Below are 23,943 nucleotides of genomic sequence, written 5' to 3'. Positions count from 1 at the left end.
TTTTGACACTGAATGTATATGTAACTTAATTTTTTGCGTTTAAATTTTGTGAAATCAAATTATGCTGACAATTTTGTTGAAAATAACTTCAGTGTATAAAAATTCAGTGTGTAAAAATTCTGTGTGAAAAAATTCAATGTATAAAAATTCAGTGTAAAAAAATTCAATGTATTAAATTTCAGTGTATAAAAATTCTGTGTAAAAAAATTCAGTGTCGAAAAATTGGCTGCATCAAAATGCAAGACTCACTTCTGGTAAATTAAGACAGAAGTAATCGATCCTGTCTCAGAACCAGCCAATGAGGTGTCAAATTTGAAGTCATGTGACATGGGTATTGCAAAACAGCATAAAAAAAGCAGTTAACTGAGCTATCTTGGCATAGTACAACATAATTAACATTTTAATGCGGCCCGCTGGATATTTTCAAACTATAGAAATGATTCCAATTGTTAAAACTTTAGTGAAAAATAAAACGAGTGACACACCGTTTTTACTTAATGATGTGCAGCTAAACTGACTGTGATACAAAATGTGACCAGTGGTGCTGGATAATTCAGGTAAACGTAACAGACATGTTTGGATGCTTTCATGGAGGGAGGAATACGTGTTTGAGCGTAAGCTCATTGTGCACAAGACAAAGGTTGGTCATTAATAGATAAACAACACACTACGGTGACCATAGAACAGTGATATTATATCGAATAAGTGGATGTTTTTCATCCTTTTGCCTTTATTTCTCGCCATGTTTGTTGCATATTTGTTGCATTTGCTCAATTATAAAAGATGTCGATCAAGGAGGTGGTCTGCATTAGAGTAGCAACGGTCATATATTTTAAATATTCAGTGTTTTATTGTTCATAGTTAGTATTATAAATCCCACATTCTGTATTTTCATGTACATTCGAGTGTCTTTTTCAGTAAAAAAATAAACAGACCATCTCAAAAACGGAATTAATTTAGTTATTTTGCTGAATTATATGACAGTTAAATAAAACCTCTGCCTTGTTTTTAATTAATGTTTCGGCCTACTACGCTACTGTATATTAATATTGGTCATTATGGTGGTACTTGAATAGCCTAGTGTTTTTGAGGTGGTAGCTACTTGATAAAAAAGTTTGAGAACCACTGGTTTGGATTGTACTTCAGCCAAAATAAGGTGGTTTGCGCTGTATATTTCACAACAGACAAAACAACACAGGTTGAAATTGTAGGAACCTTGGACACAGCATGTAGTACGGGCAAAAACCTAATTTATAAACAACATTCTGCACCAGTTTTGCACTTGTTATCAATTGCGCACATAATCTTCGTAAATCACCCGCAACACGCCCACTAATAGGACAAACAATTTCAAAGTTTGCACACTGGTATTTTGCTCTTAGTAGATCAGGCCCCATATGTGTATGAAGTATTGAACTTTATAATTAGAAATGATCAAAACATGTCTTAAGAGCTCAATTTCTCTCCTCCATGCAGATCAAGATATATGCAAGCTTTACTGCTTTGCTGAAGGCTATGATTTCTTCTTTGCCCTTGCAAGCAAAGTCAAGGATGGGACACTTTGTTCACAGGACAGTTCTAATGTCTGTATTGACGGCCTTTGTGAGGTAATAAGGTTTTATTTTAAATGTTAAGCACTTAAATTTGTCACAACATACTGTTTTTGCATGGTTTGAATGTCCAAATGAAAGGCACTTGTCTCTGGTGAACTCAAGGCAGTTGTCCTATTTTGTCACACAGAGAGTGGGCTGTGACCGCGTGCTGGGCTCCACGGCTGGACTCGATGTTTGCGGCGTGTGTAAAGGAGACAACTCCACCTGCAAGACCTACAAAGGGCAATATGCGAAGCAGCATCATTCTAACCGTAGGTCACTTTTAGTACATGGACAAATATATTATATATTTCTCAGAACTGTAAAAATATTTTTCATTTGTCATACAATTATTTATTACATCAACATTTTGTGATTTTATGTTTTTATTGACCTCACAATTTTAAATGGACTTTAGTTAAGGTACTTTTTAGTGGCAAACTACATACAAATATACATACTCGGGGCATGGCATACATACAATAAATGCAACTTTATTAGACTATAATGTAGCCTGTAATAGCATCCAATTAACATTAAAAGTAGTAAATAATAGGGGTACTCAAAAAAAATCAATTCACGTCCAAATCACGATTTTAATTTATTTAGATCCTAAATCGGTTCATAATTTTCAAATGATTAAAAAGCGGTCATATGATGATTTTTTTCCTACATTTTGAAACACTTCTTTGCGGCCTACGTAACATCTAATGGTGTTTTGTTTTTGTTTTTGGTTCAAATTTTGCATATATTATGTTTTACAGACCATCTTAAAGCTGCTTTCTGACCGTCTCTTTAGAATGCAACGTTTTGTCGGTGGTCTTATTTACGCGCTTCCACTCCGCCATGTTGTACTTTTTAACGTCTCCATGTCGTGTCTACTGACAGATATGAAGTCAAATTACATGCTACTTTGTAAAAGAAATGGCAACAGCGGAAGATGCATGTGCATGTACGAGCCGGTCGGCCCCAGAATAAGATAGAGAAAAGGAAGGAACTTATTGACTACTACGTCCGACCACAATGGCAGACTTGCACAAACCTCTTCATGTAAAACCTTGCCGTTCATGTAGATATCTGCTGATATCACCAATGGGAAAAATGGCACAAATCAAGCAAATTCCAAACGGCTCGTTTGGAGGAAGTATGAATGAAACTGGTTTGAATTAACATTTCCGGGACGTATGGAGATTACAATTTACAAAAACAGGTACTAATAGGTAAGACAAATTGGTTTTGCATAACAGTTCCCCTAAAAAACATTAAAAAATATATGTTTTTGTTTTGTTTTTAATAATACATTTTTGGATTAAAATAATTAAACAACTATTATTGATATTACTATAATTATTGATACTGTTGCATTTATTAAATGTTGGTTGTCCTTTTTTAGTATAGTATTTAATAAATATTGTACTTATGTCTTCTCAATTGCTTTGTACATTTATATCCAAAGTATTGTAAAGCTGGGATTGGGTTGGAGTTGGGGTTGCTCTATTTTCTTTTATTAGATTGATTAACAAATTATGATTTTTATAATTACAACTTTTTAAATATATCAATAAAAAACTTTTTTTTAGGCCAACACTGTGCGCTTAAGTCGTACTTCAGCCGCCAAGAGGAGCTTTTGAAACCTGTAACCTGTTTTGAAATTGTTTTATTATAATCCATGCACCAAATATTATATTACGAGAATTGTGTTGAATCGTGAATCGATTTTGAATCAAATCGTAACCCAAACAATCAGAATTGAATTGAATCGTGAGGTGCCCAATGGTTCCCACCTACAGTACAAAAAAGGAAAAAAATAAATTAAAATTATTTATTGTAAAACAATAGGAAAAAAGTTTCTCAATCTATGTTTAATTTAATGTTTTTATATTACTGCAGTTCATATTATAATGTATGTTTACTGTATTTAATGTTGTCCATTCTACTGACAGTAACTAATTGTTTTGTTTTTATCAGAGTACTATGGTGTGGTCGTCATCCCAGCAGGTGCTCGAAGTATACGGATTCTAGAACTGAATACTTCAAGCTCTTACTTGGCTGTCAGGGACACCCGGAGGCGTTACTTCTTGAATGGACATTGGACGGTGGACTGGCCAGGCAGACATCCTATTGCGGGAGCAATTTTTGAATATAAGAGACCTTACAACAGACCAGAAAGCCTCTTATCATTTGGCCCCACTAATGAGACGCTTGTTATAGAGGTACTTTTGATTGGTTTGATATATCTCTGCAAGTTTTAATGCATTATAAGTGCCTTTTTCAACAATTTTCAGCTGTTGTTTTTATATTCTTATTATTTATTTTCTTTTAACACTGCATACATTTTTTGTACTTTTATCCCATTGGTGTCACTAGATGTTACTATATTTCAGATACTGTTGCAAGGTTTGAACCCAGGGGTACTTTGGGAATACACCCTCAATAAAGCCGATGATGGAAGGAATCAAATAAAACACAATTATACTTGGGCCGTCATACGCTCCAAGTGCTCAGCATCATGTGCCGGAGGTATGTTTACTAATCTTCACCCTCACAAACTTCTTAATATGTAGTATACAGCGCTAACTCAACTCATAAATATATTGAGTTACAAGCTGTGTCTTGGATTTTTATTGTGCTTTCAATTTTAAGTACAAATTTAAGTTACGAGCCTTCCCACTGCTAGTTGGCGTACCAATTGTCAGAATGAAACCCCTTAGATCCGGGAAATATACGGTTTTACTCGCTAACAAAAACTCATTGTTAGAGATCGACATAACTTTGTACCCCACCCATTGGAACGAAGAAAGTGAGTGTGGAGGAGAGCAATTAAAAGAAGAAGTGAATGATAATTATTGGATTAATGACATTAATCAACAAAAACATAACCAGCTGTCTGGCCGACATAGCGATGCAGTTCCAGTGTAGCACTAGTTTGCACCTTACAGAAGCATGGGCCAGTTTTTGTCCCAGCCAAGGATGTTGAAATAATATCTAAACCTCAGACATTTATCAGAGAAAATATGGAAAATCTGCTGATGAGAAGCGGAGAAGCAGCTCGAAGGAGATACTGTAGACATCTGTTATCCTAAGTATAAACGACCACGGTTCAGAGCGGCACTTCTCGCATGAGCTCCCTGTTCCGATACAGAGCAGTCTGGTCACAGTACGGGTGAACTGCGGCTGTAGCTAAGGAGGTAAATATGAAACAACATGAAACCAACTTCACTGCGATCGGTCTCCAAGGTAAATACTTTATAAAATGATTGTAGTTTTTTGTAGTACGTTAAATAATATATCTTATCTAAAAGTTAGTTTTTCTTTCTGGTCAAATACAACTACTGTGCAGACAAAGACAGTATGATGAAAAATAACCTACCAGCTTTAATTATTTATTTGAACTACGTAATGTGGGTTAAAGACGAAGAGGACAGTTTGGAGATGAAAGAACAAACACAAAGTTCACTCAAGCTTCTGTGACCTCTAATAAGGTCTTTAACTGCAGCTTAATTGGAGAAGTCGCACTTCCCAACATTACTCTGAGTCCATTAGCTGCTCTTGGTTGTCTTATTGTTTACACACAGACTTACTCACAGCTCCACTGAGATTTGCACTAACAAGCAAGCACACACATGCATAGCTTGACCACTGGCTTTTGTTCTGTAGTGGCCCACTATTAAGATCACAGACTTGCACACAGAGAGCCACATGTAAAGCGTGCTCTAATCACCTATGCCAAGTGATCTGTGGCAAAAGGTCACTGTGCAAAAGTGTGTACGTGTGCCATGTGTTTATTAGTCATACTACACATTTCTCTTTGTGTGTTTGTGCATGCGCACGTGCTTGCTTTTGTGAATGTGAACAAAGCCCCCCAGTGTAGAGTTCCCATTAATTGACCCCAAAGGTTGAAGTTCCTCACCCTGGTCTGTTGCAGTCCATCCTAACCAGCTCCACCTCTTTTGTGTCCTGGTTGTAGACCACTGGATTGCGGCCTTTTGCTTTATTCAAGAGTGTGACTGACAAAGACTATGTTTACACTACAGGTCAACGTGGCCCGAATCTGAATTATTCTAAATCTGATTTTTCCCCCTGACTGTTTACACTGCAAGTAAAATCAGACTTCAGTATAAACGCGCTCAGGCCCCAATGTGGCCTCGACGTCACTTGCATGCAGAGTTCGATAACGTGAAAACAAAGTACCGGTAAGTTGACCAGATACCTTAAATGAACAAGGAAGTTGATATGACTACTACAAAATAAAATAAAAGTTGCCACACCTTAAAATAGTGTTTTTTTATGTGAAAATAAATTGAAGTAATGTAATGTATGAATTTACATATATATATATATATATATATATATATATATATATATATATATATGGGTTGGTGGTAGCGGGGCTTGTATTTTGTAGCGTCCCGGAAGAGTTAGTGCTGCAAAGGGTTCTGGGTATTTGTTCTGTTGTGTTTATGTTGTGTTACGGTGCGGATGTTCTCCCGAAATGTGTTTGTCATTCTTGTTTGGTGTGGATTCACAGTGTGGCGTATATTTCTAACAGTGTTAAAGTTGTTTATACGGCCACCCTCAGTGTAACCTGTATCGCTGTTGATCAAGTATGCGTTGCATTCACGTGTGTGTGCGTACAGAAGCCGCACATATCTTGTGACTGGGCCAGCACTCGTTAGACTGGATGAAAAGCGAACGTGACAACAGCTCGTAGAGGACGTTAAAGGCAGTGCCTTTAAGGCACGCCCCCAAGACTGTGGTCCGGGTGGACTACGAGATATAATGACTGATGAACACCTTTGTTCGATAATGAAGGTTGCCTCAGCTCAAAGCCTGAGCCCCGACATTAATGAACTAGCATCCAAGAAAAGATGCCAGGTATCTGGCTTGGGCACATCAGATTAGATCAGTGTGTTGCAAACTGAGCAGTTTAAAGTTCTGAATGGTTGGTTTATTCATTGTTATTTTATTTTCAAATTTATTAGCCTGTGGAAAAAGTTAATGTTGATATTTACCTCAGAAGGCTGCAAATAGAAAAGAGGCATTACATTTTTATTTAAATTGTATGTGATATGCCATTGATATTTTTTAATTATTATTATTATTTGAAACTCGATTTTGCATGTCACTATAAAGTTATATAAGCCTTGCTTGTTCAATATTCAATGCAAAACTTGTTTGGGTCCCTATTAAAAGGTTAATTTGTTCAACCTTGGCCCGCGGCTTTGTTCAGTTTTAAATTTTGGCCCACTCTGTATTTGAGTTTGACACCCCTGGTTTAGACTATTTGGTGTGCAGTGCAAACGGCCTCTCTGACCGGTATGGGACAAATAGCAAACTAAGGATCAAGTTACAGACAAATCAAATCAATTAATATCAATACTGACATATATGTGGTTGGAGAGGCAGGGCGGATCATCATGTTTCAGGAATGGCAATCTATTGTTTTGTACAGAGCCCCTTTTGAGCATTAGAGGCTAATCATACCTTTGCGTTTATCATTTTCCAAATTGGACTTCGCTTTCCTGTTATACCTGTGCTTTAATTTGATAGCATTCCAGCATCAATTTTGGTAACTGCATCATTTTCATTTTGTGCAAGTTTATATGACTACTTGATTATTGTTTATTATTCTTCACACAGGCCATATGGACACCAAGCCCGCATGTTACAAAAACATGCAAGTGCAAGTTAATACGTCATACTGTAATCCCAGATCAAGACCAGCTACAGGAGTGATGCCCTGCAACACCCAGCCATGCCCGGCCAGGTGAGTTTTTACATTATATGAGAAAAACGTGAAAAAGATGTTGTTTTGAAGGAGACAATACATTAAAAAAAACTCGTTATTTTCTTTCAATCACACATTGACAATTAGCACTGCATGATATCCATATCCAAACACAAGGCAGGTCAATATAAATTCAACAGGTGGAATGTTAGTCGTTTTTACCTTTATCCTCTCTCACAGTGACATCCACCCTTTATTTGGTATTACAGTCTTTAGTTAACCTTACAGTATGTCCATGTTGTCTTACTTCTCCCACATACATTTTAACTGCTGCTGTGTAATTGGCCTACAATAGCCACACATCTGCACAATAGGTGCACACAAGGTTAAAAAGAAATGTTTATTGGTTGAACAAATTTTTCCAGACTTCACACAACCTCCTCATTATAAAGATAATATGTCAAGCAGAGATTCTCCACCCTTTCCCAGTCCAGTAAAGCACCTGTTGTATAATGACACAATCTTTCCTCTCACATAGTATAAAAAAACAATTTGTATTATAGCCAAAACATGCATGTGAGGAAAGGGAAATTTAACTGGATGTTATGTTTATGGCTTCATCCAGTTCAGTATGATACCTCACAAACTGTCAGGACTTGTTATAACATGTGTTTGTTTTGAACAACAGAGTGAGGACAAAGTCACAACCCAAAACTTATAACAAAACAAAAGTTCTATCAGGATCCACCGCAAACATTGTTTTATGTTGGATATGATGTTAATGAAAGGATGAGGTTAAACAAAATCCACTGCTAGGTTGATTACTTACAGACAATGCCAACTCTTGCGGTGTATTCATAAGACTCCCGGATAATGCCCTTGTGTACCTACATCCCAACTGAAGTTACGAATCTCCCGGATTGTGATGTTTTTGTGTGGATATAAAATGAAAAACAAAACGAAAGAACACACACACCAAAACATTTACAACGATCTCATTTAAAGGGGTCATAGTATGTTTTTTTTCTGCATTAAAAACACTTCCTTGTGGTCGACATTACATGTAATGATGGTTCTTTGGTAAAAATGTTGCATAATTATGTTTAACAGACCATCTTCAAGCCACTTACTGACCACCTCTTCAGGATGCGCCGTTTTGTGGGCGGTCCACATTATCAGCCACGTTGTAGTTTTTAGCGCTTCCATTTGGAGTCCACTGACAGATATATTTGGAGTCCACTGACAGATATTAGTTCAAACTATATGCTACTTTGTATTAGAAATGGCAACAGCGGAGGATGCATGTACATATACGAGCCAGTCTGCCCCACAACAAGAGGATGGAGAAAAAGAATGAACTTATTGACTACAGCGTCAGACTACAATGGCAGACTAGCGTGAAGCTCTTCGGGTAAAACTTTACCATATATGGATATAGCCACGAACATTACCAATGGGAAAAACATCACAAGTACGTGAACATTCCATACGGCTCATTTGGAGGAAGTATGAAGGAAGGCAAAATTGTTTAATTAATCTCACCGCCGTGCCTCCATGGTTTGATTTCAAATTTTAAGGACTTATGCAGATCTTAAATATACCAAAACTAGGGACGCCAATAGGTAAGAAAAGTTGGTTTTGCGTAGAAGGCCCCTTTTAAAGTGTATACTTTCCCTACCGTTTTCCTCTTGCTCATCCAATCAATTAGTTTTACCATATCTGAGTTACTGTGTAGAAATATGGGGAAACAATTACAAATGTGCGCTTCATTCACTAACTGTGTTACAAAAAACATCAATTAGAATAATACATAATGTTGGATATAGAGAACATATAAACCCTTTATTTATTAAATCGCAATTATTGAAATTCAACGATTAGGTGCATTTGCAAACAGCTAAAATAATGTATAAAGCAAACTATAACCTGTACAACAATCAATAAAAGAGGAGAAATAGAACCTTAGAGGAAAATCTAATTTAAAACATTTGTATGCTAGTATATCAGTATGTGGAATTAAATTATGGAATGAATTAACCAAAGAAATCAAACAAACACCAATATCATTCAGTTTAAGAGACTGTTCAAACTACAAGTGTTCACAAAGTACACAGAACAATAATTATGATGAACATCTTGAAACCTTTTTTTTTTCTTTTTTTTTTTTTTATTGAGACAAAGATTATTTATGTATTTAATATTTGTATGCTTGCTGCGGTATATTGTTTATTATTTATTTGTTCACTGTTCTGTTACAGAGAACAAGGACATTTAATAAAATTGCTATGGTATGAAAAGGGTTAGGATTAAATAAGCTGTGCTGTAATGAAACAACTGGAAATGTGTGATGCATTACATTGCATGTTCGAAAAAAATTGAAACTGAAATGAACTGAACTTAACAGTCAGGATGGATTCAGTGACTCTCAAACTGTCGGAAAATACAACGCTAAATAAGAATGAACAACAACAACAACAACAAAGTACGCACTTCCTCCATACAATGTTAAAAAAAATGTCCATCAATGCGAATGGAGTCTCCTCACATGAAAATACATTCACCGGCTGTTATGCGCATTTTGACCTGCCAGAAAAAACGATGACTGGAACATAACACCTTTTTTTCATCAATATAGTGATACACTAGATGTGCAGTGGCTTGTACGATATTAAAATCATCGCATAGGAGTCGTCTCACAAATGAACACCTGCAAACCATCAATCCAAGAGTCCCAACAGCACAGAACCTTACCTCTAATATTAATAAAGTTGTTGCCAACTACCAAGCTTAGACAAAAGTGCATGGAAGGAGGTCTACTGGATTGCAAACACCAAATTTTGGCAGCTCTATATTTATTTTAGAATAAATCTATTTAAAAATGTGATAAACTCAAAAATTGTGGAACCACTAAGATTGTAAACAAGCCCTTCTGGAGTGCTGGATGACCACTTATTTGTTCAAGAATCAAAGTTTTCTTTTCTATTGCTAATAATTAAAGATTTAAGAACAAATTCATACAAAATGTCATGCACTGTATTGCACAATCTATTCATCGATATGCATGGTGCAAGAACAATAATCCATATTTGACCATGCTTATTGTTTTATACAAATGTATAACTAATATTAGCAAAAATACTTTATTTGTTCTAATCTACAAATATAGATGATGAGTGGGTCTGAAAGATAAGATGGTTTCGTCACTGTCTTTGGCATTCAATATGCACATTACATATGTGCATAAAGACACAACGTGACTGGCAAATATCCATACTTTTGTCAGTTTTTGCTCTGCACAGTATCATAAAGAGCCAGACTACAGGAGAAAATCAGTGAATGACACACCTGGGATAACGCTAATGGGAAAATAACTTGAAGTTATGTTTATGATTAACATGTTTGGGAATATTGTTTTTCAAGACAGATGCATGACATTAAAAACAATTCTCAAAGGTATTGCAAAATAGATTAATTACGGAAATAGTTGGTAATTAATGTATACAGTTTTTACGGTAGAATAGTTTGTGCAGCTGTGGTGCATGTGTTACTCCCTTCATGCATGCCAACCTGTTTGTTTTGCACGATATCTCTAACACAGATATACAGTACAAGACATTTATGTTGAATCTTTTAACAGCTGTTGTTGAAGCATCAATTTCTATGGAGCCCAACTCGAAGTACTGGGTATTCCCATGAAGTCTTTTAGCTGTGGTATGAAATATTAGCCACATACAGTACTTGCTAATAAAAGTAGACACAGTTGACAAGGCTGTTATAGGTTTGGAGGGATTTAACTAAGAAACTAAACTAATGTTAGTGCATATTTTCTGTGGATGTCTGGAAAGAGTCCTCAGCTACAATTGTATATCATGTTGTATCAAAAGTCAAACACTTTCAAAAGTTTGTTGGGACCTCGGATTTTGTAAATTAGTGTGAGAATGAAATAAGAAATAATTTGACAATATTTAAGCAGATTAATTTTTGGGACATTTTCCAAATAAATACATACTATACTTCAAAAACATGACATACACAAAGTGCAAACAATTTTTTAGGGTTTCTGGGTAAGGGAACTTTGTATATGTTTATGAATAATAACTACCCCCCAAAATGTAAATGTAAATGGGTTATACCTGTATAGCGCTTTTCTACCTTCAAGGTACTCAAAGCGCTTTGATATTATTTCCACATTCACACACACATTCACACGCTGATGGTGGGAGCTGCCATGCAAGGCCCTAACCATGACCCATCAGGAGCAAGGGTGACGTGTCTTTCTCAAGGACACAACGGACGTGACGGGGTTGGTAGAAGGTGGGGATCGAACCAGGAACCCTCAGGTTGCTGGCACGGCCACTCTCCCAACAGCACCACGCCAATGACATGCATGGTTTTGAAGAACTTTTAAATAATATTGTATCTATGTTTTACAATGTATCTACTATTAATATAGGATTTAGTTACTTCCTAATGCTGTAAGAGCGGCACTGGACATTGTTTTAACACCTTTGAGTTGTTAGCTGGGCTTCACGGTGGCAGAGGGGTTAGTGCATCTGCCTCACAATACGAAGGTCCTGAGTAGTCTTGGGTTCAATCCCGGGCTCGGGATCTTTCTGTGTGGAGTTTGCATGTCCTCCCCGTGACTGCGTGGGTTCCCTCCGAGTACTCCGGCTTCCTCCCACTTCCAAAGACATGCACCTGGGGATAAGTTGATTGGCAACACTAAATTGGCCCTACTGTGTGGATGTGAGTGTGAATGTTGTCTGTCTATCTGTGTTGGCCCTGCGATGAGGTGGCGACTTGTCCAGGGTGTACCCCGCCTTTCGCCCGATTGTAGCTGAGATAGGCTCCAGCGCCCCCCGCGACCCCAAAGGGAATAAGCGGTAGAAAATGGATGGATGGATGGAGTTGTTAGCTCAGGGCTGAACTTAATTTTATTGTTATGGAGATGTGTGGTCATTGGTTAGAGCCCAAGGCAGGACAGAGTGGATGACCGCAATGTTTGACCATGTGATAACTGAGATAGTGCACAAAGAACGAAACACATTTTTGGCAGCAATTTTAATCTAAAACTAAGGTACCACTACAATATAAAAGTAGTTGTTGCTTTTAGAATCTGATATTTAAAAGATATGTATGTATGTATGTATGTGTGTGTATATATATATATATATATATATATATATATATATATATATATATATATATATATATATATATATATATATATGTATATATATATATATATATATATATATATATATATATACATACATACATACATATATTTTACAGGTGAATCAGGTTGTTATGTCATGGTTTTACTTTATTGTTATCTCTAACTCGCACACGCCTTGACCATTGTTTACTGTTTTGAAGAACTGAATGTGTTGTGTAGAACAGTTGTGTGCGTATATTTTCTAAATAGATTAAGTTGACTAGACGAAACATAAATCATTTCCAATGATAATGTCTGTTATGGGGCATAAGTCAAAGTTGAATTCAGGGTTAATATGAACATCATAAGTGCAGAGTGTATTGTAAATGATATAAAATGGCATTTTTAAGTTCAAATGTAAATTGTGTTTCTGAGTGAAAAAGAGCACTAGTTGCTAACAATGCAATCTTTTTTTTGCACGTTTAACTACCAGACTACTCTGACACGGATGTTATTTGCATCAGATGTGGGATTTACAGGTATATAACGTAAATGCGAGCAAGGAGATGTGTATGGTGTTATAGTTAATTTGTATATCATGCTTTGGAATGTAAACCGAACTGAAACATGTCCCAGTCTCTCTATGTTCATGTGAAAAACTATATTCCACCACACTTCAGTTCTTAGTCACTCAGCTGTATTTACAATAGCTTATGACTATGTTGCTTTACCTAATTACAGCCTAAAAAGCAAATGGCTAGAGTCATTAGCAAAAGGTAAAGTAATATTAAATCCAGTCACAATATGTATTAGTTAGAACCTTGATACCCTCACAAGCAAACACATAGAAGACAACTAGGTCACTTTAACACTGTCTGTACTGTATATAAAACTCAACACCACTTTCCCAATGTTTATTGGCCCTGCTTGTGCATAAACTGTCAGCTCAGGCAAATTACCAATAAAAATCTTCAAAATGATTATCTGCTGTTGACGATAGTCCATCTCTGCATGGTCATTCTAATCTAAGGCCGACAGGTATTCACTTCAAATTTTAAATTGAATGAAGGAGGGATTACATCATTGAACAGGGGATCTGATGTCCCCTCACCTGCAGACAATGATATCATTCAGTCTTCCAGTGTGAAATACACACTGATACTAACACACACACACACATACATATATAAGCAAGTATGGGGATTCCCATTCTGCAACTCACCTAATTGATGCTCCCAGTAGGAATCTAGACTGTGTCATTGAGACCAGAAGCAAGTTTTATATACAGTACAGACAGTGTTAAAGTGACCCAGTTGTCTTCTATTTGTTTGCTTGTGAGGGTACCAAGGTTCTAACTAATACATATTGTGACTGGACTTAATATTACTTTACCTTTTGCTAATGACTCTAGCCATTTGCTTTTTAGGCTGTAATTAGGTAAAGCAACATAGTCATAAGCTATTGTAAATACAGCTGAGTGACTAAGAACTGAAGTGTGGTGAAATATAGTCTGTAAGGAAGTTATATGACCACTACAAGCCAAGTTAACACTTTACAGGAAATTATTTAACCACTAAAATATTTATGGAAAAATACAAATACAAAAATCCAGGGTTGAGTTTACAAGTAAGAGTAACTAATTAAGTGTAACATGTCCAAATATGTCTTGGCTCTGGAAAGATATGATGGGGCTCTAAATTTAATCAGCATTTTAGATGGTCCTCATTGGTGCTCTAAAATATTATGTCTCAGCCAAAGACTAATGTAGTCATCCTGTGTGCATGATATTGATCACACTACGAGGTTTGCATTGTTTAGATACACTCGCCGCATCATTAGACACTTTTGCCATTGGTACAATGAAGTGGCTCACATAGCATTTGCAAAAAGTGAGTAAAAACATCAAAAGCAAAACAAATGTGTTTAGAAGTACAATACAAACAAACTTTATTCTGTCACTATTATTTTTGTCTTAGTTTTACAGTGATTACCTTGTTTACCGTCAATAATTGGTTCCAGACATGACCGCGATTAATTAATTTCCGCCAAGTAGGAATCATTCATTTTCATATCTAAAGCATAAAAACCTGTTTACAACCTATTAAATTTGTTTGCATTATACAAGCCCTCTTGACCATAAATAACACCCTTTAGTCACCTTTACACTCTTTTAATCCAATATATTAATGCTGCCTGAGGCTGAGCCAATAAGTGGCCATGATACTGAAAAGCGTGCTCTGATTGGTTTAGTCTCCTCTAGTGGCTAATACTGTAGTATTAACTGTTCTACTTTTTTTTCAATCAATCCATCAATCAAAGTTTACTTATACAGCCCTAAATCACGAGTGTCTCAAAGGGCTGCACAAGCCACAACGACATCCTCGGCTCAGATTTTTAGCAATTTGTATGCTTGAAAATGCTTAATTTAGGCCAAAGAATTGTGATATATGCCTATTTGATAAGGGACAACCGTATGTCACAAAACATATCCGTGCTTTTAGATATGGGTATAAGGCATAAATAAGCATTGATTTCTATGTAGCAGCTGAATAAAAATAAATAGGGATATCTAGCTCAACTTTAATGGGTCACAGAACAAGATTTAGGCATATTAAACTATATTGCAGTGATAGAAAAACCTGCTCCTCATGTGACATGATTTTGACCCAGTAAGCAATTATTTGGGTCTAAGAATTTTAAGACCGTACAGCTTGCAACACATTTGTTAAGAGGCTTAACAAAATATGAAGTAATAAAAGCCATATGAGATGTATGTTTGGTTCTAGTAGAGATGAGTGCAGACGTGAAGGTTTAGGTTACAGTCAAAAAGCTCTGAGTTTGGGTTGTTTTAACTTGCTCTGAAGCCAGCCAGCCATGAATACATGTCTAACACTTTAGCAAGTTAAGCCTGAGGGTCATACCACTTACAGTGTGTCAGGTGTCAATGATAAAAGGAGACTGACAAAGTCTGGTGGTTACAGTTATGGATTATCATTCTTGTCTCGGCTCTACCATTTTTCTTTAAACATTCACAAGATTATTGTTTGGTGTCGAGGGAAGAACGTGTGGGTTGAGTTGAGGTTCTGTGTCTGAGTTTTTGTCTTTCCCACAGTCCGAAAACATTTAAATGAAGATGCAACATTATCCGTAGGTGCGAATGTGAGTGTCGATAGGTCAGTTCTCAAAAAACATGGATGGACGAACTTGGAAGGATAGCTAAAGCAAAGTAGCTGATAAAAAAAAAAATCCGTTATACCAGTCCCTTTTTTCTATTGTATCTTTTGGCTCTGACCATCAAGGATCACTGCCAGTTTTGAATTATTTGTTCAGTTTTACCACTGAATTACCTTTTTGGTATAACCACCACATTGGTAGCAGTACTGGAGCGATACTTGTTGGGAAATGTCCGAGAGTTCTGCTGCCTGCTTAAAAGGCAGCAAATTGTACTACACCAGTACCCAATCACAATCCATCCATCCATCCATTTTGTACCACTTGTCCCTTGTCGGGGTCAACAAATTTAATTCAAATCTTCATCTCCTGAACTATATTTGGAATGATTTTTCTTTGACAAATTAGCCGGAAACTAGCCTGCTCAGTGGCCTTGTGGTTAGAGGATTCACCATACTTGCCAACCTTGAGACCTCCAATTTCGGGAGGTGGGGGGCGGGGAGGGGGCGTGGTTGGGGGAGGGGCGTGGTTGGGGACGTGGTTAAGAGGGGAGGAGTATATTTACAGCTAGGATTCACCAAGTCAAGTATTTCATATATATATATAAGATATATATATAAATAAATAAAATAAATACTTGAATTTCAGTGTTCATTTATTTACACATATACACACACATAACACTCATCTACTCATTGTTGAGTTAAGGGTTGAATTGTCCATCCTTGTTCTATTTGTCACTATTTTTCTAACCATGCTGAACGCCCTCTGATGATGCATTGCTGTGTGGCACGCAAAAAGTGCTTTCATCAAATGCACTAGATGGCAGTATTGTCCAGTTTAAGAGTGTCACAACATTGCTGTTTACGGCAGACGAACTGCTTTACAGTAGACAAAAACGTGACTGCTGTTGTTGTGTGGTGTTACCGCGCTGAGAGGACGTTAATGAAACTGCCTAACAATAAACCCACATAAGAAACCAAGAACTCGCCCTCGATCATTCTACAGTTATAACGTCATATTGTGTGCCTGAATTTCGGGAAATTTTCGGGAGAAAATTTGTCCCGGGAGGTTTTCGGGAGAGGCGCTGAATTTCGGGAGTCTCCCGGAAAATCCGGGAGGGTTGGCAAGTATGGGATTTACCCTGAGATCGGTAGGTTGTGAGTTCAAACCCCGGCCGGGTCTTACCAAAGACTATAAAAATGGGACCCATTACCTCCCTGCTTAGCACTCAGCATCAATGGTTGGAATTGGGGGTTAAATCACCAAAAATGTTTCCCGAGAGCGGCCACAGCTGCTGTTCACTGCTCCTCTCACCTCCCAGGGGTCAAATGCAGAGGTTAATTTCACCACACCTAGTGTGTGTGTGACTATCAGTGGTATTTTAACTTTAACTTTAACTTTAAACTACAGCTGCAGAAATGATAGTCCCGCCACAATTTCGCAGGCTTGTTAGTGATTTTGTAGCAGTTTTTTAAAAAACATTGTGGCAAAAGTTATGTTTTCAGGGTTTATTTTTTCATTAAAATTCCATCCCCTTGCGATTTTATGAATGTATAACGTTTCAAAAAACACTGATTTTCAATAAATCGAACAAAATGTGCATCCTAAATTAAACGTTTGTGAACATTGACAGAAATGTATAAGTCCCCCCCCACTCCCCGGATCTCGTGGGATGTTTTTTGAGATGTGTGTATTTGAAGAAGTTCTTCCCAAAAATTGCAATGTAAAATGCAGTTTTCTCTAGGTGTTTTTTGTCTTAAGTAGGGAATATACTCTCGCGTCACATAACTCGTGTAAGCGACACGTCTTGCTCCTCCCCTGCAGACCTTCTCGCAGACCTTAACCAAAAAAAATCAAGCTTGGTGTTACCGGTGACACAGACCGCAGAGCTGTGATTGATCAGCTTGTAACTACTTAATTTCATCTTAGAAGAAATAAAATGTTTTACATGTATGGCGTAGTGGGTAGAGCGGCCGTGCCAGAAACCTGAGTGTTGCAGGCTCGCTCCCCGCCTCTTGCTATCCAAAATTACTACCGTTGTGTCCTTGGGCAGGACACTTCACCCTTGCTCCCAGTGCCGCTCACACTGGTGAATGAATGATGAATGATAGGTGGTGGTCGGAGGGGCCGTAGGCGCAAACTGGCAGCCAAGTAGCTTACCACCACCAGGTGTGAATGAATGATGGGTTCTCACTTCTGTGAAGCGCTTTGAGTGTCTAGAAAAGCGCTATATAAATCGAATCCATTAATATAATAACTGCACCAGACTTTAAAGTAGAACTGCACTTTTTTGGGAATGTTGCTTATCATTCACAATCCTTATATAAGACACATATGTTTTTTCTTCTTTTCTTGCATTCTAAATATTAAATAAATGCGATCAAAAGTCTGCCTGAAATGGAGCCTATACGAGTCGCTCTATTCTGCCTATAAAAGCCCTTAAAAAACATCCAAACACCTCCATTAGAGTTTTATATAGATGATGTAATCATATATGTAATGGAGTAACAGGCACATTTATAATAACATTTTATATTTACGTATTTTGATCATTTCATACGCAGAGCATTAATTTCAAAAGTGCATCACAATGTACGCTTTTTTTTCCGCTACATCACTGATTATTACTCACTGCAGACTTTATGAGGGCCAACAAACATAATAAAACATCACTTAGTATGTTGTCATTAGGATGCCAACTGATGAATCTTGTTAAATTCCCGTTTTAGATGAAAAATTACAAAGAAAAGGGGAGGGGAGCCAAGCGTCTTTTCATGTCATTCTTGCCCATTCTGGGTCTAAATAGGCTGTCAAAGTGTACCAACATGTCGGATTACATCCTCATTCTTCTACTATCAAGGCGATAGCTCTCCAATCAGCTAAACAGACTCAATAACTCTATTGTAAAATGTTGGTGAATTTACAAAACTGAAACAATACAAAAAGAATGCCATTGTAAGTTAATAATACTACCACAGGCATTTGTAAATGTGTTAGCATATTCACTAATACTAACGACGCTATCTTAATTAGATTACAAACATGCATGAAATAACTCCAAGAGATATCGCACATGGGACGGTGTAGTAATGATGAATGAAGAACCCATTCGAGCATGAACAGTTGTACTTCCGGCTCAAGGCACTAAACAGAAAATACATGTTCAACACACAGCCCTTGCAGTTAGCGCCCAAATAGCATAACACATAGCACAAACAATAACACACTTTTTCAGTGTCTTGAACTATTTGTAGTGTACAAAATATTATGGCTGTTAGCGAAAATAAATCCATAAATTACCCACACCATTTAAGAAGCCGTAGGGTTCAAAGCATTGGAAAAAAATGGTGCTTTATAGTCCGGAAAATACAGTAGTTCCAGCTCAAACATTCAAGTGAGTGTCGCTTCAGACGCCATTGTTTACTACAACCACTACTACACACAGAAAGCGCTCCCTCTCAAGAAGCTAGTCAACAAGAGTTGTGGTTATTCATGCAGGAAAACACTGCCCTTTAGGGTTCATGCTGTAAAACACTGCCCTTTAGGGTTTTGGGAGAGAATTGCAAGTCATTCACCAGCCCCCGCGGAAGAGCTTTAAACAAACTAAGATGCTGTCAGAGGGGTTGCAAGCTACATGGCGCGAGAGTATATTCCAGATTTTATTGTCTGATACCTGCTGTGTCGTCCACAAGTTGCACACGTTATTGTGCACATTTTGTGGTTGAACGTTGATCGTAAACTTTTGTATGTAGTTTATTTGCACTTTAATGAGAACATTGGGTAACTGTTAAAAGCAATCGATAGCGGTGAATTTTGTTGGAAATACAACAGTAATAATAAATTAATGAAAAAAAATCTTTAGATTTTACTCCAAAAAACTGGCAGCTGAGTCCAGTCTTTTTCTTTTTTCTTTTTTTTTTACAGAATATTACTGTTAATGGAATGGAAAAACAGTAACATTGTTTATTATAGTAAAATTCATGCAACAGAGCTGCCAGTTGTTTATCTTAAAATCTACAGTTGTCGTTATTAATAGTGTAACAATGTATATGGAAAAACAGTGCCAAAGTTGTTTGGACGGTAGAAGTAGCAGCACCAAAATGTGTGTGTGTGGGTGTGTGTGTGTGTGTGTGTATGTGTGTGTGTGTGTGTGTGTGTGTGTGTGCGTGTGTGTGTGTGTGTGTGTGTGTGTGTGTGTGTGTGTGTGTGTGTGTGTATAAATGTATATATATATATGTATATATATATATATATATATATACACACACACACACACACAGTAGAGGCCAAAAGTTTGGACACACCTTCTCATTCAATGCGTTTTTTTCTTTTTTTATGACTATTTACATTGTAGATTGTCACTGAAGTCATCAAAACTATGAATGAACACATGTGGAGTTATGTACTTAACAAAAAAAGGTGAAATAACTGAAAACATGTTTTATATTCTAGTTTTTTCAAAATAGCCACCCTTTGCTCAGGTGACTACCACTTCAGGTAGTCACCTGAAAAGGTTTTCACTTAACATGTGTGCTTGAAGCTCATCGAGAGAATGCCAAGAGTGTGCAGCAGTAATCAGAACAAAGGGGGGTTTATTTTGAAGAAACTAGAATATAAAACATGTTTTCAGTTATTTCACATTTGTTTGTTAAGTACATAACTCCACATGTGTTCATTCATAGTTTCGATGCCTTCAGTGACAATCTACAATGTAAATAGTCATGAAAATAAAGAATACGCAGTGAATGAGGAGAAGGTGTGTCCAAACTTTTGACCTGTACTGTATACTTGCATTGAAATCATAAGTCAAGCAGATATTTAAGTATTTATTTCTATTTCAACAAAAAGTGTTTTGGAATGTATTACAATATAAATGTTGTTGCATTATTAGATACAATCAAAGTTTAAAAGATATACATTGCATGCAGCACATGTATTTTTTAATGTCAAAATGGAATGATATACTGTACATTTAGTAAGAAAAGATAAAGTACTTTACTAACCGATATTATTTGTAGGCTTTCGCAGGCCACATGAAATGATGTGGGAGGCCAGATCTAGCCACCGAGCTTTGAGTTTGACAAAGGTGGGTTAGACAGTTACCTTGCATTTAAGTGTTGCTTGGACAAATTCGACTGGCAAAAATGTCAATTATTAGCCAAAAATTTGCATGGAAATTGCGGGGATTGGACAAAGTTGCAAGGCTGCATATAATTCGTCGGTAATGTTTGAATTTGCCTGATTTTGTGTGAATTGGCGAGATCGCATCATCACAAAATCTTGGAGGCACTAGTGATAAAAGTAATTTACAAGCCAGGCTAGTACTACATAGATACTTTCTCAATTGTATCCTTATATTTGACTTACATAATGTGGGAGTAACCAATCAATCAATCAATCAATCAATGTTTATTTATATAGCCCTAAATCACAAGTGTCTCAAAGGGCTGCACAAGCCACAACGACATCCTCGGTACAAAGCCCACATAAGGGCAAGGAAAAACTCACCCCAGTGGGACGTCGATGTGAATGACTATGAGAAACCTTGGAGAGGACCGCATATGTGGGGGGGGGGGGGGGGGGGGGGGGTTTACCCACGTGTCTTTGATTGTCACTGTATGCATTACTGTACATACACATTGCCAGAGTAGCATTATCTAGCTCAGGGTTGTCAAACTCATTTTAGATCGGGCGCCACATGGAGAAAAATCTACTCCCAAGTGGGCCGGACTGGTAAAACCACGGCACGATAACTTAAAAACAAAGACAACTTTAGATTGTTTTCTTTGTTTAAAAATAGAACTAGCACATTCTGAAATTGTACAAATCATAATGTTGTTGGGTTTTTTTTACACTTACATGTTGCGGTTAACAGTATTCTATCTTTATTTGTCTTTATTTATATTTTCTGCATAAATTATGTGATAATGTTCAGTCAACTCATTAGTGTTAGTTTTCAATCTATTAAGATCAAAAATTATATCAAAATCAAATTACAGGATGTTATTTATTTAGTTTGCTCATTTTCCTCGACTGACGTACCAACATCATGAGGATTATTTTGTACATATGTAGCTCGGTTGGTAGAGCGGCCGTGCCAGCAACTTGAGGGTTCCAGGTTCGATCCCCGCTTCCACCAACCTAGTTACTGCCGTTGTGTCCTTGGGCAAGACACTTTACCCACCTGCTCCCAGTGCCACCCACACTGGTTTAAATGTAACTTAGATATTGGGTTTCACTATGTAAAAGCGCTTTGAGTCACTAGAGAAAAGCGCTATATAAATATAATTTACTTCACACTTCACTTCACATATATAGCATCATCTACAAAGATACATTGTATAAAACCTGTTTGCGAGCCTGATCCGGCCCTCGGGCTGTACGTTCGACACCCCTGATCTAGTTCATTCTCTTGAGTGGCACATACAAACGCAGCCATGTATTCCGTCATGGATGTTTTGAATGTAACAATGTATTCCCGCCAATGAAAATCAGCAATCGTCAGTGTTTAGACGGGAATTATAACACAACCAAACATTTTACAAAAACCTCAACTTTGAGGCCGTTTTTCTAAAGTTTGAGTTGTCATTCTCCTTAATGATTGCAAAACAATATACGTATACCTTTTAATTCAGAATGATTTTGTGAATACGATATCATTTTGTGACACATACCCACTATTGCCAATCACGGCTTCATCAGATGAATAAAATCCACCAATGTCATTAATTCTCCCTTCATGAGGCTACAGTGTTTTGATTTCATTCTGGAGAACCTTTGTCACTAAAACGTGGGTCAGCAACCCGTGGCTCTTTAGTGCCGCCTTCGTGGCTCCCTGGAGCATTTTTGAAAAAAGTATTGAAAATGGAAATAATTGTTTTGTTTTAATATGTTTTTTGTTTGAGGACAAACATGACAAAAAACTTCCTAATTGTTAGAAAGCTCACTGTTTTAATATGTTTGTATGTATGCTTCACTGATGAGAGTATGTTGGCGGTTCTTGAACTCACCACAGTGTGGACTGTGACGCAACAGTTTGTTTACATGTAAAATCTTTCACTCCTTCTTTGTCTCATTTTGTCCACCAAAAGTTTCATGCTGTGCATGAATGCACAAAGGTGCACTTTGTTGATGTTATTGACTTGTTGGAGTGCTAATCAGGCATATTTGGTCAGTGCATGACTGCAAGCTAATCAATGCTAACATGCTGTGTAGGCTAGCTGTATGTACATATTGCATCATTATGCCTCATTTGTAGATATATTTGAGCTCATTTAATATCCTTTACTTTTATTTTCTTTGGATATAATTTAGTTTTGCATGTCTCATGACACATTATCTGTATGTTATATTGGCTGCATTTCAGATAGTTGTTGGTGTGCCATGTTGTTCCAGACCACAGCAAACATTACCCAGCTTGCCAAAGATTGTAATACATCTATTAAAGGCCTGCTGTTTCCTTTAACTTGGACACACACATCTATACATTTGGCCATTAAAAGCCAGTCATTTCCAGGAGTTATCTCACCTTCTGAGTTGCCTCTGATTTACTAATGGTTTCTAATATTGTAAAAATGTGTAGAATAAATATTAAATTTCAACTTTTCTGTCAAGGAAGATTTGCATCAGCCTGCGACACATAGTCATCTTGATAGTAGGCTATTATAGCTAATATAGACACTTGCGTCATGTGTTGCCTTCAGACAGATTTGTTTTTTGTATTTTTGGTCCAATATGGCTCCTTCAATGCTTTTGTTTGGCCACCCCTGCACTAAAACAAGGGAGGGGAGGTGTAAAGTTGTGATTTGGGAAGGTCTTAAAAATGTGTACAGTTATCACACTGTCATTTGTGAAATCCAGCCATGTGAATAAGGGTTTGGGAGGCCGGACTTATTGACTCAGGAGTCCATGTTGTGTTTTCCCAGCTGGTCTGAAGGGGCATGGGGGGCGTGCAGTCAGAGCTGCGGAGGAGGGGAGCAGACGCGGCAAATCCAGTGTGTTCAAAGAAGCAGTCCGACCAAAGAAGACACCATTGCTGACTCTCACTGTTCTCAGTCGACCCCAACCAGGAGGCAGGCCTGCAGCACCCACAGTTGTCCACCAGTTTGGAACTCGGGCCCATGGTCACAGGTAAGCATATGTGAAAGAACAGGAACGTTCCTTAGCGACAGAGGTTTAGTGTGCTTACACTAATGGAAGAGTGAAATGATGATGTGATGCAACAGTAAAAACGAACAAAACATTTCCCTAAGCAAAAACCCATTTCCTGTACAAGCGACACACATCCTGGT

The 23,943-nt window shown here is 37.3% G+C and overlaps 1 protein-coding gene across 1 annotated transcript in view; it reads left to right on the top strand.

Moving 5' to 3' along the window:
• The window catches only part of adamts16 (ADAM metallopeptidase with thrombospondin type 1 motif, 16), a 113,072-nt gene that overhangs the window by 81,341 nt on the left and 7,788 nt on the right, over window positions 1-23,943 (top strand). Inside the window, exons 14-19 of the mRNA XM_061945085.1 lie at window positions 1,477-1,607; window positions 1,741-1,864; window positions 3,561-3,805; window positions 3,977-4,112; window positions 7,233-7,359; window positions 23,578-23,782. Coding sequence (XP_061801069.1) covers window positions 1,477-1,607; window positions 1,741-1,864; window positions 3,561-3,805; window positions 3,977-4,112; window positions 7,233-7,359; window positions 23,578-23,782 — 968 coding nt within the window. The remainder of the gene's footprint in view (window positions 1-1,476; window positions 1,608-1,740; window positions 1,865-3,560; window positions 3,806-3,976; window positions 4,113-7,232; window positions 7,360-23,577; window positions 23,783-23,943) is intronic.

This window comes from Nerophis lumbriciformis, linkage group LG04 (assembly GCF_033978685.3).
Source record: "Nerophis lumbriciformis linkage group LG04, RoL_Nlum_v2.1, whole genome shotgun sequence".
NCBI classification, from domain to species: domain Eukaryota; kingdom Metazoa; phylum Chordata; class Actinopteri; order Syngnathiformes; family Syngnathidae; genus Nerophis; species Nerophis lumbriciformis.
This window is presented reverse-complemented; position numbering and strand designations above follow the sequence as displayed.